We start from the raw sequence: 19,921 nt of genomic DNA on the forward strand, positions 1-19,921 counted from the left end.
GTTTGAACCAAATGTCGGTTTGATTTAATTATGGACAATTGTAAAAGATATTGTATTTTACTTGTTTATAAGTGAGTTTAAATGTTGTATGAATTATATTGCCTTTGGAATTGCTCTGGTTTAATTACAGGTAAAAACTGCCCTAAAAATGGCTTGGAAATGCTTAGCATTAATGCAGAACCAACTGTCTGCATAAATGTTTTCCTCGGCAGTTAACTACCGAGGATTTCCTCGGCAGTTAACTGCAGCCGGCTATGAATTCCTCGGCAGTTAACCACCGAGGGGACAAAAGCGTATTTTACATGTGTGACATAGTCTTATGCAATGTGTCAACAGCAATTTTGATGTCGGTTAGGTTTCCGTTGTTCGACCAGTATGGTGATTCTGTAAGCCACAAAGTTGTAGATCAAATATTGTTGTCTCGCCGTCGGAAATCACAACCGTGTACCAAAACAAACAATCACAAAAGAGAAGGATTTAAATGGCAGTGTTGGTTGTAGAGAGAGAAATCATTAATGGACTTGAAGAGGCTTTCTTTGTTACTAACACAAATCGGTCAACAAAATAAATAAGAAAAGCTGAAATTTATTAATTTTCTCCATATTATTAGTATTTTTTTTTTATCACGGCAGAACATCTGATTGAAGGAATTTTTTTTTTAATTATTATTTGAAGCTTTATTTTGTTTCCATTTTTATGGTGGGTTGTGAAGCTTGTCTTTTGGGATTTTTCTTTATGAGTGCATGTTAGACTCTTCTTTCCAAGTTCATGTTTACATTTTCTACTTTCTGAATTTTTTAGTATTCATGTTTTTGATAGCACGCTAAGGAGAAGATATATATAGGGAGGAACTGTGAAAGAATTAAAACGGCAAGGTTGAAGGAGGAATGATGAGGTGTAGAAGATACACCATATTATCATGTAGAAGAAACTAATTTGGTGATAAGATGGCTATGGTACAACCGGGTATAGAATAAATTGAGTGGAACTTTGTAATCCAACGGTTAATGAAACTCATGCACGGTAGGAGACTTCATTCTCTTGCTTACGCTAGAGGGCGCCACAAAATTTTGTTTAATATTGTTTTTACTCTTTCCAACTAATGTCAAATCAGTAGAAGCAACTGTTATTTCTCTCATTTCATTTTTCCATTGCAAGCTGGCTTTTGTCTTCCATACTCAACTAAGCTTCTTCCTCTACTCTTTCTCTCTTTCTCTCTTCTGATCTTTTTTCTTTTGCAAAAGTTACGTTATGTTTTTTTTTTTTTTCCTTCACATTTCAACGTCTTTGATATTATTTTTGCAGGAAAGTGTTCGGAAATAGCTCATGTTTTCTTTGAGGGTTGTTGTTTGTTTCATTTTTGGTATCATATTGGTTTCAAGTGTTTGTTGAATATAGTTATGTTGATTAAAACTTTGTTGTTGTTATTGTCGTCGTCAAAAAATCACAAACAACCAAAGCTTTGTTGAATATAGTCATGGACTTGTGATGATATTTTTATTAAGAGTTGATGTTTCAACCTTTTTAGATAATATCCACGAAGAACATTAACTTAAATTAAGATATTCAATTAGATGGTTAAAAATTTAAAGATACATAGATACATTTGTCTTTGAAGAGAATAAATGCCACACACAAAATGATGACCTTGTGGTTGAATTTACAATCTTATGTGCAAACTATTGTATTCTACTTGAGTTGAGTATTTTTTATAGTCTAAGGTAAAGCCTTTTTGAGTAAGAACTAAGAACAATGTATTTCATAGACTATAATATTGTCGCTTACTGCTTGGTTGAGTATAACATGTGGTCATTGGAACCCACTTGGGTTGGCCTGGTGGTATTGGCTTGGGTCTTGGGAGTGTGCTCCTCCGCAAGGTCTCAGGTTCGATTATCTCCGGTGCCAATTTGGGTGGGCTATTTAGCTTCTTCAAAAGAAACATGTGGTCATTGGAAATATCATTTTGTGTATTTAAATTTTCTGACCATATCTCTTTTACTATAGAGAGATGGAGTATAGTATTGACTGAAAATTTTCTGAAAATATCACTTATTTCTTAATGCTATTTTTTAGCTTTTTGAGCAGCTTTGGTAACATAGTATTGACAAAGACTACAAATTTTAGGCAAAGATAAATCTTTCAACTGTTTCTAAATATTATCTTGATCAAATTTTTGTCACAAAATTAGAAAATGTATGAGAAACTGTAATTGTCTTCGCATTCTAAAAACATTCTCATAAAATCCTACTATGTTATGTTTGTTCAAAGATTCTAAAACATTGATGTAATGTGTATATTCAGTAGTTGAATTACAAAGACCAAAATTTATTTCATTGACACAAATTGTCTTTAATTTGTTCCTATATGTTAATTCATTGGTATCATATTTTATTCAATGGTTTCACTATCAAATCAAACAAATAAATCTGTTAACTATCATAGATGTTGCAAAATTAAATTAGATGAGAATGAATTGTTTTTACAAAAACTAAAACGAAACTTCATACTCAATTAATGTTATTTGGCCAACATATCGACTTTTCAGATGGATTTAATGAACTTCATATACCACATCAACTTGGTGAATAGTTGTGTCTCTATCTTACACCATGAATGATATCAGATACTAAATATATTAGTTTGTCTACTACAATTAAAAGTTTAAAATAAATTATTTAACTTTAAAATAACTTATTTTAAATTAGAGATTATATTATTCAAATTTTAGAGGGTAGTTCTAATTGAAATAGTTTTTGTTTCAAATGTGCACACATGTCAATAAATAACCAACTCATATTTTGCCATGCATACTGAACACAAACAACCAAATAATAATAATAAAAAATTAATAAAATAAATAAACATGAGATAAATCTCTAAAAAAAAAAAAATTAAATTAAATTTATGCATGATCAACTGATACAAAATTAAATTATATGTCATCACCTCCACCTCCGCCTCCACCCGTCTTAACCCCAACCGATGAAATGTTGAAGTCATTGCAGATTTTATGTGACTGACTTTGATGCCAGAAAGATTAAAAATCCGTTTGTGCTTGAAAATGAATAGCTTGCTAACGAAGGATATCGATATTTAGGCGATATGCTTCGCTTGTTTTCAAAAAATACTGTTCTGGAACTGGTTGACGGCTAGAGTGAGAAAGTTCAGGATTTCATGGAGGAGATGAGGCTCTGTGGGTTCCGTTGTTAATGGTTTAGTAAAATCCGTTCTGGATTGCATGGAGTAGGAAACGTGGTAGATTAGCGTGAAGAAATTCACATCTACTGAGGTTGTAATAAAATCGTAAACTTTATTTAATATATGGGTTTTGAAAACCTTACTTTTTCTTTTCTGTTTTTTCCTCATTTTACAATAAATTGCTCATGGTTTGATAAATTTTGCTGTTCCCGTTAAATAATACTCCATCCGTTTCAAAAATGACGTTTAATATTTTTACACACATATTAAGAAATGCATTAATTAGAAGAAAGAACGATTATTTTACCAAATTATCATAATCAACTATTGGTTTGTTTTTTATTAAATAAAAAAGTAATACTTTGAAAGTAGTGTATATAATATTAATTGAATGGTATAATTGAAACAAATTTTTTTTTTGTTGCTAAAGTGACTCATTTTAAAACTGAGGGAGTAAGTTTTTTACTCTAAAAAAATAACAGGCTTAAATGCATTTTTTCCCATGTTGCAAATAACAAGATTTTTTGGTAGAATGCTTTTAAATAGTAAGTTGCAAATTTGTTTTAAAAAATAGGCTTAAATGCAGTTTTGATCCCATATTTTGCCAAAACCTCAATTTCGGTCCCCCTTATTTTTTAATTATGCAATTTTAGTCCCCCACTTCATAGATTTTGACCAAATTCTAATTTTGACTATTCAATTTGATGATGCGGACCTAAATGAGGTGATGTGGCATTGAAGTCAAGACAAATGGATGACCTATCTTATTAAAAAATAGATCGTAAAAACCACAAATTCACAAATTGAAAGTAAGAAGAAAATTAGCAACATCTAGAGATACCACATGCGCACATCATTTGTTTGAACATTCCAAAGTTAACATATTCCTCACAATCAACAGATTTGATCATATTATGGCATTCTCCAACGAAACAATTGATTCCTAGGTTGTTCACCACTAGAGTTCCATTGAGGAAGATGCAGTCGTTCTTATCCTTGTCGTACAGATCTAAGGCGTTGCGTAGCTATGAGGCAACACTGTCAATGTGCAGCCGGAGCGGCGAACTCACAAAGGTCGATGAAACCGCCCACAGGTAGAGCTTTCAACACCCTTCATTTTATCATTAAGAGATTAGAGAGAATCAATGGAGGATTCAAAGAGGATAGAAGGAAAGAAGAAACAATGGCATGAGAAATCTTAGAGAATTGATGGAGAAACTCTTCATCTTTATGTTCCTGGTTTCAATTTGCGGATTTTACCATCTGTTTTTCATATCTGGGGTTTTGAAGATTTAATTATTTGTTTAGTTTTAATGAGAAGTCTATTTTATTAAAAATGTGTAAATGATATGAATGGGTGTAAATATGATAAGCCATCCATTTGTCTTGACTTTAATGACCTGTCACCCCATTTAGGTACACATCATAATTTGGTCAAAATCTATGGATGTACACTAGAACATAATTGCAGTTTTAGCAAAATAAGGGGACCAAAACTGCATTTAAGCAAAAAAAACAATAAGTTACAAATTGATGATTTGTTCAAGGAGAAGATTGGTGTTTATGCCCCAATCCTTACTCGCCAATTCCATTCCATGAATGTACACTAGAACATAGTACTCAGGTACAAAATATGCATCACAAGGGTCCAGAAACTTACATAGCAATTTTGCAAATTGCAGTTTCTTTTCCTTTTCTTCAGCAGAAAAAAATAGACCATGTAATTATTACAAGCAGCCATATATTAACAAATTTCTAAAGAACATGTTGTCTCTTCGTGAATGGGTCCATCCATGCTGAAATATTCATGGAAGAACACCAAAAGAGATATAAGAGGAGTCTTCCAAAGCTTCTTCATAAAGAAATTCCTTGAATGGACCCAACATTGGATGGAAAATATACAGAGCAATCAACAAGGGTAGACATCTTTCAACGAAAAAGTATGAGAACAGAACCATGACCCTTGCTTGACTCAAGAAGTCTGCTTGATCAGAGTTAGTTCTTCATTTCCTTTTTCCAGTGCCAAGTGACAGGAGTTCAAAGCTCCTGAGTGTATCATCACGACCACCTCTTGCCCCAGAAGCACGATTATTAAATGATGATGATTTGGACTCGAGACCTGGTTGAGTCCTCTGAGTAGTAGATAGTCTGCTACTGCTCAAGAGCAATCGGCTAGAGCGGCTTTCACTTGGTTCACCAGAAGAGTTTGGACGGCTGCTTGATAAGACAGGTCTTTTGGAAGAACTGCCGTGACGAGAAGAGCTACGCGGCCTCTCAGAATCAGCTTGCTACAAAAATTAAGAATTAGGTAACAAGCAAAGTACAAGTAGTTACCTTCATAACAAAGTTTTGAAGGTACCCAACACACAAACTGACAAACAAGTGCTAACCACGTCTTTAGAAGATGGCTCATCTGAAGATCTATGCCTGGAATGATCACCATGCACACCATGGCCAGATCCATTCCTTCTTGCAAATGCCTGAACTGCACCCGAGAATCTATCCCGAATCTCTGGTCCACCTGAAATATAAGCATAACAATCCTTAGTTGAACTTGACCAACGCCTTTTACCATACAACTGTAGGACTGAAATTAATACACTACTTTGTCATGTACAATCTACAGACTCAAATTATTTAAACAAGCGAAAATGATCAGTTTCAAACTGATACTGATGATAAAAGCACAGCCATAAAGAACAATAGAACTTTAAGTATTATGAATATGCCATTATTATTAGAGGGAAAAATAAAGATTCCAGATCTTGCTGTTGAAGGAAGAAACCTGAAGGCCGTTCTACTCTCTCTCCTGATTGTCCTGGATTTATGACTGGTTTCCCACTTGGCTGTTGAAAAAGAACCGAAAAGAGTTGATTAGCACAAACCTTTAGTTTTGCTAGAAATACAATGAGTGACACAACACTTCACAAAATGAGGATTAGTGCTATTAAAGTACTCACCCGGGCCCTGGAACTAGATCCAATTTGTGGATACTTCAATATAGTCCAATCAAACACATAATCAAACTGATAGCCTGTGAAGAAACATTACTAAATTTTAAAAGAATTTTCACAACAAAATAGTAAAATCTATGAATTCAAATTTAACCTTCTCGGATGAATAGGTCACGAAAGAGTCTCTTGAGATACGAATAATCAGGCTTATCTTCAAACCGCAACGATCGGCAGTAATGGAAGTATGATGTAAATTCCAACGGATGTGCCTTGCACAAAACCTGACGCAGAAACTCATGCAATAAGTTCTTTGCAACATATATAATTGGAAATTATTTTTTGTACTATAGATAATCGTCCCAAGTATTCTAGTAATCAAAACAATCACATAAAGGCTGCTTGCAAGCGGGTTATAATACCTCTATAGGAGTAAGCATCTTCTTTTCACTTATTCTGTCGTATTTTTGTTTTTTATTGCCAGCTTTCAAACCTTGCCAAGGGAGACTGGGAAACAGTTTCCCGAGTTATTAAAATAAAAAAAGAAAGATGATAATAGAAATAAGATTTTGTATTGCAATCAACCTTCCTCTCAAAAAGTACATGAGTACAAAACCAAGTGATTCCAGATCATCTCTTCTGCTTTGTTCTGCAAGTATGAACGGAATGAGATATATTATAAATTCGCACTCACTTGAATTTGTAAATTTTAATCAAACTTATTGATTAGTATCTGCAAAAAAAATATCACTCACCAACTCCTAGATGAGTATTAACACTTGCATACCGGGCAGTTCCAGTGAGGTTTTTGTTTTCCCTGAACAAAAGTACCATGGTCATTCACAGAAGAAAAGGAGACGAATGTGTAGGGCAAAATAATTACTTTACAAAATCAACGATAAATAAACAAGTGATGGCTTCAGGTAATGACACATATGGGAGGATTTTCTTGCATATGCAGGCAGCAGGTGAAGGTTCAAGTTTGGGAATATTATTTTGGATGCTGATTCAGGTTCAGAAGTAGTAAAATTCAAGTTGCACATACCCATTTACATCCTTATAAAATTTAACCTGTCTGCCAGTTATCCCAAATCCAGCAACACAACAATCATTATGTATTCAAGACAAGGTGAAGACAACCCAAGGAATCCAAAAAAGGAATATGAAGTCTATTTTATTTTAACATAAATGAGCTGGAAGACAGTTAAAAGCAGTAAACGTAAAAAAAAATAGCAAATACAGAAGCAAACAACATACTGGGCAGGGAACCACAAAACAATGTTTTTAAACTTCAAAAGGTGAAAAGGAAACATGATATGGAACCCCGTACTCAAGGAACAAATTTAGAACATGCTACAGTAAACAAACATGGTACCTGTATGGTATATGCTTGTGTGTGTGAAGATCTCGGAACTTTTTTGCAAGGCCGTAATCAATTATGTATACCTGCAATGTATTAAAAACAATTCAGCGCATAATTCTTCCAAAAAAAAAATCAGCACAGAATTTCAGCTATTGGTATTAAACATTAGAAACTTGCAACATAAAGAAAAAACCAACTTAGTGTTTTTTTAATACATGAAACCTGTCAAGTTCCTATGACATTGTTTGAGTCTGAATTTGTTTGGTAACCTTCATGTTTAACTTGATTTCCAAGAATGGCTTATTATGGTCTCAGCTTAAATTGACTAGGATAGTGTGTAGTTGGTTCTTAGGAAATACCAGGAGTACAATTTTTCAATTCATGAACTTCATTAAATATTTAAGAAAATACAGGTGAATTAGATGTAACTACAGAAGGTGGGAGTGGCAGCGTGAGCGAAAATCAAACATATCCTGAAAAGAATACCTAAAAATCAAAATGGAAGTAACAGAACTCAATGAATCAAAGGCCAAGTAGAAAAAGTAGTAAAATTCCTCAATAAACAGACTCCTAGTAGAAATACTGTCCAATTAGTTCATAAAAATCCTACATAGTTGAATTGTGTATATGTATGCTGTTTCCAACTATCAAAACTAAGGGAAATGTTAACTTGTGCCCTTAAGGCACAAGTTAAAAAGTTAAAATAGAAACATTTTCTTGGAACTTGTGTATTCATTGTTGTAAAAGTTAAACAATTTATATTTCCAATACAAAATTGATTTATCATTTCCTTTTTTAGTTCCTTAACTTGTGCCCTTAGGGCACAAGTTAACATGACCCCAAAACTAAATAATATCTTAAATAGTAATATGTTAAATATTTGAATGAACAAGATGACCAAAAGTAATCATAATATCAAGGCTGACAAATGGGGTAAAGATAAACATCTTGCTTTAAGATAGAAAATGGCAATATCAAGACTAAGAGCAAAAATTCCTCTCAAAATTAGAGACATGAATTTCAAACAATCAGTTATGCATTATAAAACTGCAATGAAGTTTTACATGGAAGTGACAACAAACTAAATAAACATTAATTTGGGTATATCAATATTGGTAAATGTAGATAGCATCAATGCATCAGTTGAAAGCTATGTGTTTCTGGAAATAAAAGGATAAAAATAATTTTGTCCTGATTCCTTAAATCTATAAAAGAAGGATAGAAATCACCAGTCCCCTTCCATTCAAAACATAACATCTTAGCAAAAAGCTTTAACAACCAAGACAGAGAATGTTATTTGGAAAAAGAGAATCTTTTTGTTAAGATGCCATGGCTTGAATGGAGGGGAGAGAAGCTTTAACAACATGGCTTTATCAGATCGGTGTAAAGCTTTCTTGCAGGGTTATTTTTTTATATTCTTCCATATATATCGAGGGAATGGAAAGCTTTGTTACATTAATCTTCTGTATTTTCATCTGTTGTCTAAATTTCATTCTTTAGTTTAGGAGGTCTCCTTTAATTTTCATATTTTTCACCTCAATAAATACGAGTACGATTGATTAAATAATCCCAATAAATAGAGGCTACACACAGGTTTATTGGGTGAGATAAAGTATTAAAGGAAAAGCAAGGTCGGCTTATTTACAGCATTCATGTTCTGAAAAGTAAATAATCTATCCTATGGATAGTGGATACTACACACTAGAGATCATTAGGAAATTATTAGGAATATACAACAACATTGAAGTCCTCATCAAATCAATTAAGTTGAATGAAAGAGCTTTGATCATAATTTTAATTTTAAATCACAACTGAAACTAATTCGGAATGCATGTGAGAAGTTGTGCATAAATGACCAACCAGATAAGGCTGAATTCAAGTCAATGCTGGATATGTAGTGGTACCTGATTTGCTTTGCGTCCTAAACCCATTAAAAAGTTGTCAGGCTTTATATCACGGTGAAGGAAACCACGGGAGTGCATGTACTCAACTCTGTTTAGCTAAGTGAACCGAGTTGCTTATAAGTAAAAATACAAGAGCTTTCTTTTAAAAGTATAGGGATATTAAAATTAAATCCATACTTACTAGCTGATCTGCAAGCATCAGAACTGTTTTTAGAGAGAATTTCCTATTGCAATAGTTAAACAAGTCTTCCAGACTTGGTCCAAGGAGGTCAATTGCCATGGCATTGTAGTCACCCTCAACTCCAAACCATTTTAAATGGGGAATACCCGCTTCAAAAAGAAAAGAGGAACATGCTAATCAATCAGACAGCTCTTAAACTATTAATTTTACTTCATGAATGTTATGTAAACAAATGACTGTTCTGACAAAAAAACAGATGAAGAAGCATAATTTGAGGGGAAAAATAATAAAAGGATGAAACTTACTTCCCCCTTGAAGAAGCATGTACAATTTTGACTCGTAGTGAAGTTGAGGATGTTTGGTCTTCACAGGTTCCTGACAAACAAAGGAAGAAAAAGGATAAAATAAATGATAATAGCTTAACTTTGAAACAGCTAGGTAACAAATAGTCCAAACTAAGACTGACTGAATGCAGAAATGAAAATCTGGATATTGCTATGCTTTACAGAACTGAACTGAACTTTGAGACGTCATCACAGAACCAGTTGTTTAAAAGATCAAGCTAATTAAAAAGGATGCTGGTCCAACAGATGTGGATAGATATTGAAGCATGAACCAGCATGTCAAATGATGTAAACAAATAAAATCTTAGACCATTTGTTTTCTCTGTTTTTCTATTTTTCCAATGGTTACAAATATAGTCTGATAACAATTATATAATCATATAATATATGTACAATATGCCAAGACTCTAGGTACATTATGTCTCATTATTGTCTATTGAAATAATCTCCATTTGATCATACTATAGCCATATGATCTTTCCATTTATTAGTTATGTCTCTAATTTCTATGCGATTTACACTACTATCAGAAGTCACCGTCGCAAAGGAATCAGCCAAGTACCAATCTCCCTTAGGTTTTTCATTGTCAAATATCCAACTCAATCGTTATCCTTAAAAATTCCTTTCTTTTAAAGGCAACATGTCAGTAACGCAAAGAAGAAGCATGCACATACAAGAGTTGTAAGTTTTTGCCTAACTGAAATTCAAGTAACCAATAAACAAAAATATAGCAACTAATATAGCCTTATTGACGTCCCCGTGAGCATAGCTAAGTTGGTACTAGGGGCAATGCATTGCAATATGAAGGGGCCACTAGGCTACTACTTGACCACAAAAAATATATATATATAGCCTTATTGACATGCATATTGTTTTAACACAAGAAAGATAATAATTACTTCACTTCTACATCCAAAAAAAAAAACCATCTATGCACCAGTAGAAAAATCAACATTCCTAAGCACCCAATAGAAGTCAATAACTTCACTCACCAATTTAAGAGCAACTTCCTCTCCAGTTTGTACATTAACACCTGAACCAAACAAAAGCATAGAAAACGAAATTATTATTATTCAAATTAAAAAAAAGTTCATAATCCTAGCAAAACAATATATAAGGTACATAGTGCATGCATACCCAAGTAGAGCTCTCCAAATGACCCACCACCAATTTTCCTTCCGAGCTTGAATTTTCCACCAATTACATGATCCATCATCACAAAACCCAATCTCCTAATTCAAGCTAAATTTCAAAACCACTCTACTACACACATCAATTGCAAAAACAATAAAAAAACAATTTTTTTCCTATATTTCCAGCACAATCTTAGATCCAAAATTGAGATACAAAAGTGTGTTGAATAACTAAAAAATTCAGACTTTAGTAATCCCAATACCTCAAAAAAGAAAACCCACAAACAGAACAGAGAGAAAAAAAAGTGATTTTGATTTTTGATGAATGAAAATAAGATCAAGAAGAAGAATCTACTACAAAACCCTGAATTGCACGCAAAATCGATTATGCGTGAATGAAAGAAACTTTTTTTTCCTCTTTTCCTCGAAAATAGGTAAAATATGAAAAGGGTGTGAGAAAAATGGAATTAAATTTGAGTCGATGAAGTGGAATTGGGGTAAGAATTAAGATAGTGAATAGTGTGGAAAGAGGATATGGATTGGTGTTGGGTTTTGGATCTGTCTTTGAGGACAAGGTGTGAATTTTGCTGGGAAAATTTCGGGATTCCGGGAAAAGGAAAGAAAAGTGGAATGAAAGAGAAAGAAAGAAAGAAAAGTTGTGATGTTGGGATAGATGAGATGTGGAAAGAACAGAAAATGGATTACTGTCCACACCAAACTAGCAATTCCTTTCTTTTTTTAATATGATATTCTCTACCCAGAATCGTAAATATTAATTCTGCGAGCAAGTCAGATACGATCGTAATAGATGACAATGTTTTTTTTTTAAAGAGATTTAACACATTTTAAGTTAATGCATTCTTAGATTTGATTCGAACTAAACACCTTTGATTAAGTTGAAAGATATGATTTAACTGTGTGGTGTGATGTGATATAATATATGATTCTTTTTATTGTTTTTATACAAAAAAAAAAATTATATACGCAAAATATATTTATTTATTATAGATTAATTTAAATTCAATTTTACTCTCTTATTTTTTAAAATTTACAATTTTTTAATGTATTAGTATTTTTGTTCAATAAATAATCAAGCAAAACAAGAAAAGTAAGACCTCAGCATCACAATGTAAATAAAGTATGTGATTTCAAATCAAATGGCATATGACATACTTAATTTCTTCTTTAGTGGATTAAGTGGCAAAAAAGTTGGAATATTTCTTAGTTAGAGTTCACAGCTCAACTCACATAATTGAAATCTATGGCGTTATTGAATTTCAATCCTTAGTCACGAAGATTCTTTTGACAAATAATCACACATATTATTATTGTTTTTCAGTTATTTACTAATATCGTACACATAGATAGTTAGACATTCCGCTCACACCGATTGTAGCTTGAATTCTAGTCTAAAATTCCGCAATATGTTATGATTCTCTCCATCCGTGCACGAGGTGTGCCTCCAATAATCTACATGTTTATCTTTTATGAAGAAAAGAAATGGCATACTTATATTGAAGAAAGAGTGAGATTAAAGATTGGACTTGTAGAAAATGGAGTTCTTGGAGTCGTATAAGAAATAAAAAACAACATTTTCTTTTTGACGGAAGAAATAAAAAGCAACCTTACAGATTAAGTAATCTGTTAAAGAATGTGATGTATATCACATTCTTTTCAGCACTTAAGCAGTGACTTAATTACAAGATATAATAACTTAGACACTTATCAGATTGCAGCTTAGAAAAATGGTTAACAAAAGAAAACACCACCCACCAAAAATGTACAAAAAAACATATACCTAGAGATTTTTCTACACAGATAAATACTCCACTCAACCCAAAACCAAAGTTTTAGAGGCTTCCCCTCCCATAAATAACAAAAGAATGTAAGAAAGAGTAAAACAATCAGTATTTAACTTTGCATTTACTCATCCATCTATAAAACTTGTAAAGTATTTTTGGTTTCTACTTTCTATCACTGTGAAGTGAAATATTCACACTTCTTGGGAACTTCCTGTTGAGTAGCTTCCTTGGACAGCAGAATCATCATCTGTGGCATGTAAATAGCATAATTTATTAAACTAAAACCAGGAAATTGTTAAAAGTTTTCAATCAATTTTTTCATCAATGTCAAGTAATTGTTGTCTCTACAAGGAGTGGTAAGATCAAGATTCAAGAGTTTGGATTCTGCAGCCTCTTCAAGAAAACTTTAGCCATTGGATTCAACGGATGAGTGGGTGGTCAACACCATCAACTGTTAGATTAATCCAATGGTTGAGATTCGGCTGGAGGAGACGGAGGCAAATAGTCATAGACCGTTAGCTTAATCCACAACACTAACCATAAGTCAATTGCTACTTTTACAGTACGAAGAAAAAACACTCAAAAAGAAAAGAAAAACAACGAGCATATTCTTCTTACCAAACAAGGTCTTAATAGATGGCCGTTTAGGTTTTGTGCTCTTCTTCTTCAATTCAGCTGATAAGACAAAACACACTCAAATTATTTATGGAGGTATGTTGCAATGATGAATCAACTAGGAAAGAGAAATAAAATTTGGGGGTCCCCATGGGAACAATAAAACAAAGAGTGCATGAAATAACTACAATAATTGCAAGGTTCAACAAAAACACAGTCTATTGAAGTGAATTGATGCATCAACGTCAAAAATTAGCTACAGATATTAGTGTCCAAATACAATAATGAATATTTCATATGTAGCGTGTAAATGAGTTAAACAAGAAAATAACAACCGGTAGAATAACATACATCTATTCTAGTAAGAAAAGACACTATTTTTTTCAAAGACATGTTGCATTTGAGACATCAATAAAATGGGTTCAAATAAGCTGGCAAGCGTTTATTAAACTTAAAATAGTAGGAACCATAAGCTGATTAAGTATGAAAAGGTCAAAGATACTTTGCACATATAATGCAAGGTATGTATGTGCACAATCTGGACCGTTCAAAATAAGTTAGTCAGACTAAGGTATTATCCAATGGCTTGCATGGGAATGTTAGGAATTTGCAAAAGAATCACTGAATATAAGAAACAATATGTTGGAGAGGAACTTTTTAATTACAGATAAAATGATGAAGGGAGATGAATAAGTTCAACAAAATAATGGCAACAAATATATACATAAAATTAAAGATGTACAAACCCATTCCATGTAGATGATCATCATTCACAATTTCATAGTTCTTGTATGTGTAGCCAACAAAGTTAACATCCTTAGATGACAGCATCTGCAGCAAAACAAGCCTAAGTTACAAATCCAGACTTGAAAGAATGTATGTTCCTCATCAACACTATCCATGAATTTCAATAAAGAAACATTTGTATTCAGAGTTACCGTTACAGAGAGTTGTGTAAAATTCTAGTGCCATGTAAAGCAAATCAATTATCTTCAAACTAACTAGTCTAATGCAAGCATAACCCCTACATTGAATAAAAGTTTGAAAATAGTTTATAAAGAACGGCCAACCCTAACCTTGCAAGCTAGTTTTGTGGGTTGAATTAGACTCAAAACCTAAAATTTGGAATCCGAAAATGTTTTCGGTTTTCAATTTTAATTACAAAAAGATCACCTTGTTTTCACTGTTTCCTGTACAAAACTTTGAAAACAGAAAAAAAGGTGAAAGGTTGTGTTTTTTAAATTAAGACTTAAAAAATTTGAAATCCAAACAGGCCCTTAATTAACTAAACAAAAGTTACTCAAACTACTTCAAAGAACTTTACTTCATGCTTATCACACGCCATGTTACAGGTCCAAGATATTTATTGTTTCACCAAAAACAGAAACTAATGCAGATAGGCGGTAGACAAATTACTAGATAGATAGACATTATACAGGATTTAAAAGAAAAGAAAAACACCGGAGCATATGATAGAAGCTTTACTTTTGATAAAAAATTCCAATAATTTCACAACATATCAGTTAAGCTTCAGAGAAGAAGAAATGAGCTACTGAAAGTCCCTAGTAAAAAATCATGCCTAGTAAACTAACAATGACACAGATAAAATTACAGAAACCAACACACCACTTACACAACGAATTCAAATAAAAACAAACCTTTCTCCATGGACCTGATTTTGAAGAAGGTTGAGATTGGCCGTCCACCTACATATCATAAGGAAATCAAGACAGAGTGAGTGATGCTGGATTACAAGAACAGCCGGGGAAAAACATCCTTGAAAAAAAAAACATAAATAACATACCTCGTCAAATTTCTCAAAATTTTGAGTATCTAATTCATCATTGACTTCAGGAATAAAAGCAGCTCTCATTTGGTACAATTTATCCCATTCAACACCATTGAACCATGGGTGAGCCTAGAAAAAATGACCAGCCAATTATTTTGTTAATGTTGAACTGTAACCCAAAATAAATTAGAGAATTTAGAAAAGAACACATCAAAACACCTTTATTTCATCCGCCCCTTTGGTTCCAAGCCTCTTTTCAACATTACACAGAAGTCTACAAATAAGATCCTTTGCCTCCGGTGATAGTTTAGCTTCTTCTGGAAATTTCAAATATGTTCTCCAATTTACTATCTGCAAATTTGAGGGTAGGACATACAATATGATGATAAAGATTAAAAAAAAAAGCATACACGGTAAAAGGAAGAAGATAGACACATTGTTATAATGTTAATCACTAATATGTGACATCTAACTATAAGTTATAAAATATCAGTACTGGTCAATAAGTCCAAATATATTTTGGAAATAACATACTATAAGAGGGGAATGAATATCATATAAAAGAAATTGAAATATACAATTATCAATTGTAAATAGGGAATAAGCTTCATTTTTTCAAACAAAGCCAATAATTTACTTTTAAGGCTAGTATCAATGATAAGGTCATTCCTATTTAGGTTGCATTTAATATAGAAATATAAATTTTCTTTAAGCACAGAAGCCTGCCAAAATTTTAGGAACAATTGAACATAGACCTACTCCTACATATGTGCTAAACCTTAACCCACACATCGTAATTCATCAACAGTTGATACAGGCATTACCTTTCTACAAGTCAACATTGGTTCATCTGAATAAAAGGGTGGATACCCCACTAACATTTCATACATTATAGCTCCCAAAGACCACCTGGAAACATTAGAACAATCTCATCAGAATTTATAGAAAAAATATGAAGCTTATAAAACCATGAAAACTTGAAAGTAATTTTGAAAAGGAAAACTGGAAAAACATGTTATATAATATACCAATCACATTCCAGGCCATATCCTTTTTTCAGTAGAACTTCAGGGGCAATATAGTCAGGTGTTCCTACTGTAGAATAGGCCTGCAGTGTTGCAATGAAAGAAAAGTTTCAAATGCTGCAAGTCTTAAGTCACAATTGGATCATGGGATTTTTTTTTTTTTTTTGGGAAAAACAACAGGAAGTCAGAACAGAAGGTCACCAGATTTATAAGCACAATGAAGAACAATATGAATAAGCACAGTTTGTTAGTTAATAGGGGAAGGAATATAAAAACTGTTAACCTGAAAAATCATAAGAAAGCAGTAATGCCTACTTATGTAAATTTGATGTGACTTACAAGCATTCGCCTATTTTTCTGCCAATGCTGCAGTTGCTCCTGCTGAGTCCTTTTAGGAGCCGCAGGTTGTCCATTGCTCTGAAGGGCTCCACTTCTGTTGATTCCTGTAGAGAAGTCCTTTTCCTGAAGATTACTGCAGTCTAGTGGTTTACATAATCCAAAATCTGATAATTTCATGTGACCGTTTCTATCTAGCAGCAAGTTATCAGGCTTGATATCTCTGAAAAGCATATCAAATCAGAACATCATATATTTTTTAATGCACGTGAAAATAAGACTACTGTAAGATTAGTATAACAAAATTTCCACGATGTAATATTACGATTTACTGCTTGAGCATACCTGTGAACATAATTATGTTTATGAATCGATTCTATTGCTAGGATAGTCTCCCCAACATAGAACTTGGCCTCATAATCAGTCAGTATATCCTTCCGCATGAGCAATGTCATCATATCGCCACCAGGAAGATACTCCATTATAAGATATAAATAATGTTCGTCTTGAAAGGAACAGTAAAGCTTTACAATGTAATTGCTGTCAACTTCTGCAAGTAGGTTCCGCTCTGCTTTTACATGTTCAACCTAAACAAGGAATACAAAAGTAAGCAATGACTATAACAAGACGCAGACAATTCACATCAACAATCTGAGGAAGCCCTGATGCTTTCAGTACCTGGCCTCGGCGAAGCATCTCTGATTTTTTAAGCTTCTTCATAGCATATACATTACCAGTTGCCTTCTCTCGGCAGATCCTGACCTATACCCAAAAAAATTATAAAACTATAGTAACTAAAAAATAAAAAAATAAAAAATTTAACACTACCAAAAAAAACTAAAATAAAAATTTATTGATATTACATAAGACAAACCAACCACTAATCCATATTTATTTTAGTAAATAAGAAAAAATTGAAGAAAAAAGAAAGAGAGAGATAACCTAAGACAAAAACATATTTTATGATAAATAATGATTTGACGAGAACAAGATATTTTTCAAATATTTTAACAAAGTCAAAGTAACATATGGAAAACAACAGAAACATGGTTTTACTTTAATGAAAAATAAAGATAGGCTATACCTCGCCAAATGCGCCCTTCCCTATCATAGTCAGGAGCTCAAAATCATCAGCCCCCATCTTATGCCTCTGAAGTCGCATGTATTCCCTCTCCTTTTTCTCAAAATACTTAAGCAGGTTGTTCTGCTCTTCCTCAGAGACTTCAGAATCAGCCAGCTTTTTTTCTAGCATATTACGGCTGCAAGAAAATGTGTCTAGCATTACTAAGAGCTTACAACAATTTCCATTTGTAGGTCTTATTTGAACTAACTCCATAACAGCACATCACAGACATTGCATCATATAATATGTCAAGAACATCGAGCAAAATTATATTTCAATGTCAAAGAATACCAACTAGTTGCTACCTTTTTGGTCTGTGGCAGCAGTGAGCAAGGACATTAAAGAACATTCTAATTTATATTTCCTTAGAGAAGACTACAGGTTGTTAAAGCAACTATTTTACATGCTACAAAAATTACCATTAACGGATTCAATGTCATAATGATCCAAAACTTAAGTTGAGAGAACATACCGTTCTTTTCTATCCTGCAAGTTCTTCATCTGCTTCTTATAATGGTTTTCAATGTACTGCTTTGCAGCTTCAACCTTCTGTTTGGTGACATTTGAAGGAGCTTCTTCATTTGTTGGGGGCTTTGACCTTTCTTTTGCAACGCCTGCAGTTTCCTTGTTTTTTGAAGAATTCATTTTGTCCTTTGACTTGAACTTATGGAACCAGCAACTATCCATTTTATAAAGAGCTTAATCCCGCTGTGTTACATACGCTATTTCACCGACTACTTAATATTAGAAGTTTTGTTAACCAAAAATCTCATTTCGCCAGCAAAGAAATCACGAAGCCATTTTGCACCACACACTTACTTCTGTCCAAACAGAAAATAAAATGGTAATGGATCAGTAAACTTAAGCATGAACAAGGTTATTCAGCTGATCAGAAGCAAAACTTCAACAAGCAGATGGAGTTTAAGAAACTCTAAGAGTCGTTAAATTGAAGTAAAATGTGGATCCTTACAAATGAAAATAAACAAAAACAGTTTTAAGAACTCATTTTAAAATAAAGAATACATCACAATGAAGAGGGTAATCATAAATAACCAAATTTTAACAAGAAAAATTGTTAGAGCAAGTAAGCAAAAGTAGAGCAAGTAAGCAAAAGCAGCACAAAGAATGTAATTAAAGCTAACCATAAGACCGTAACGAAAAGCGAAATAATCTCCAAATAAAGCTCATAAAATTGAAACCACTCCCTAGGATCTAGTGATCCAAATTATACAGAAAAATCAGACTTCAAAAATCTTGATCAAATTTGCAAAATTTAAAAAACTGCTGTAAACAAATTAATCAATTTCAGTCCAAGTCAAAATCAAAACAATCTAGTAGCACAATTAAACCTAATATAAACTTTCAGATTTCCCAAAAGCCTAAAACAACACAAAAACCATAGAATTCAAAGCTTGATCAATCAAAATTACTCAATCAGCACCCATCTTCAGTTCAAACAGCGATCCCCAATATACACATCAAGTAACTCAATTTCACACACTACAAGTCAAACCAGTCAAAAGGGTAAACAAAAACAATATCAAATCACAACCTTGAACAATCACAATCACAGTGATCCAATAACACCATCAATCAAAAAACAAAAGAATCAATTTTTACTTCAACAATCACAAACTATTCAAATCAACACAAACCCAAAAGACAAAAAATTGAAACTTTAAAACACCCACATGAAATCAAACTCAAATTCAATCAAAGAACAGTTGCAGAAGTAAACAAAGTTGAAAATTGAATTGAAATAGCAAAAGGGTCTTACAGAATCAGAATCAGAATCAAAATCTGAAATTGAGAGTGAAATGAGTGAGTAATAGAGAGAGAAAGTGGATTTAGAGAGAGAAGGTAAAGGTCCCGGAATTAACGGTGTGAAGAAAGGAGGAGGAAGAAGAGAAGAGAGAGAGGACCACTTTCATCATTCAGTTTACTCTTCTTTTTTCTTTTTTCTTTTTTCTTTTTCATAGTTGGAAATTATTTTATTTTATTTATTTGCTAAAAAAGTATTTTTAATTTTTTTTTATCATTAATATTTTTTTATTTTTGATAACAAAGTTGGAAAGTATTTCATGTTCTTTCCTTTTTTATTTTACCTAATAAAACCTCTCCTATACTTTCTTTGTTTGTTGTCATCAAATCCAATTA

At 32.8% G+C, this 19,921-nt stretch overlaps 2 protein-coding genes across 3 annotated transcripts; both read right to left on the minus strand.

The window, feature by feature from the left end:
* Positions 1-4,735: 4,735 nt before the first annotated feature.
* LOC146956758 (casein kinase 1-like protein 10) lies at positions 4,736-11,739 on the minus strand. Its single transcript, XM_085731313.1, has 14 exons — positions 11,079-11,739; positions 10,934-10,974; positions 9,903-9,972; positions 9,598-9,746; positions 9,417-9,512; positions 7,525-7,595; positions 6,905-6,966; positions 6,735-6,798; positions 6,572-6,656; positions 6,307-6,433; positions 6,159-6,232; positions 5,984-6,044; positions 5,589-5,719; positions 4,736-5,486 (listed from the first exon to the last, which is right to left on the minus strand). Exons 1-14 carry the CDS (start codon positions 11,155-11,157, stop codon positions 5,202-5,204), a joined length of 1,395 nt encoding a protein of 464 aa, XP_085587439.1. The 5' UTR covers positions 11,158-11,739; the 3' UTR covers positions 4,736-5,201.
* A 908-nt stretch (positions 11,740-12,647) lies between these two features.
* LOC146956759 (uncharacterized) lies at positions 12,648-19,705 on the minus strand. 2 transcript variants are annotated; one of them, XM_085731299.1, is made up of 14 exons: positions 19,542-19,705; positions 18,237-18,582; positions 17,726-17,900; positions 17,320-17,403; positions 16,987-17,228; positions 16,645-16,864; positions 16,309-16,388; positions 16,105-16,189; positions 15,500-15,631; positions 15,296-15,409; positions 15,150-15,197; positions 14,238-14,322; positions 13,495-13,551; positions 12,648-13,123 (listed from the first exon to the last, which is right to left on the minus strand). In XM_085731299.1, exons 2-14 carry the CDS (start codon positions 18,449-18,451, stop codon positions 13,068-13,070), a joined length of 1,593 nt encoding a protein of 530 aa, XP_085587425.1. In that variant the 5' UTR covers positions 18,452-18,582; positions 19,542-19,705; the 3' UTR covers positions 12,648-13,067. The 2 variants fall into 2 exon arrangements, with proteins under 2 accessions (XP_085587425.1, XP_085587418.1); XM_085731292.1 differs by having other exon boundaries at positions 18,237-18,585.
* Positions 19,706-19,921: the final 216 nt, after the last annotated feature.

Source organism: Medicago sativa, chromosome 1, assembly GCF_051527215.1.
Source record: "Medicago sativa cultivar Bolivia chromosome 1, Bolivia_mono, whole genome shotgun sequence".
NCBI classification, from domain to species: Eukaryota; Viridiplantae; Streptophyta; class Magnoliopsida; order Fabales; family Fabaceae; genus Medicago; species Medicago sativa.

Excerpts from the sequence above, each read along its gene's own strand:
- LOC146956758 (XM_085731313.1), bottom strand. The coding sequence starts at position 11,157 with ATGATGGATCATGTAATTGGTGGAAAATTCAAGCTCGGAAGGAAAATT. Across the intron at positions 9,747-9,902 it reads CATGCTTCTTCAAGGGGGAA|CGGGTATTCCCCATTTAAAA; the intron begins GTAAGTTTCATC and ends TTCTTTTTGAAG. Across the intron at positions 6,657-6,734 it reads ATGTACTTTTTGAGAGGAAG|TCTCCCTTGGCAAGGTTTGA; the intron begins GTTGATTGCAAT and ends ACTGTTTCCCAG.
- LOC146956759 (XM_085731299.1), bottom strand. The coding sequence starts at position 18,451 with ATGGATAGTTGCTGGTTCCATAAGTTCAAGTCAAAGGACAAAATGAAT. Across the intron at positions 15,410-15,499 it reads AAGGGGCGGATGAAATAAAG|GCTCACCCATGGTTCAATGG; the intron begins GTGTTTTGATGT and ends CATTTTTTCTAG. Across the intron at positions 13,124-13,494 it reads ATCTATTAAGACCTTGTTTG|ATGATGATTCTGCTGTCCAA; the intron begins GTAAGAAGAATA and ends TACATGCCACAG.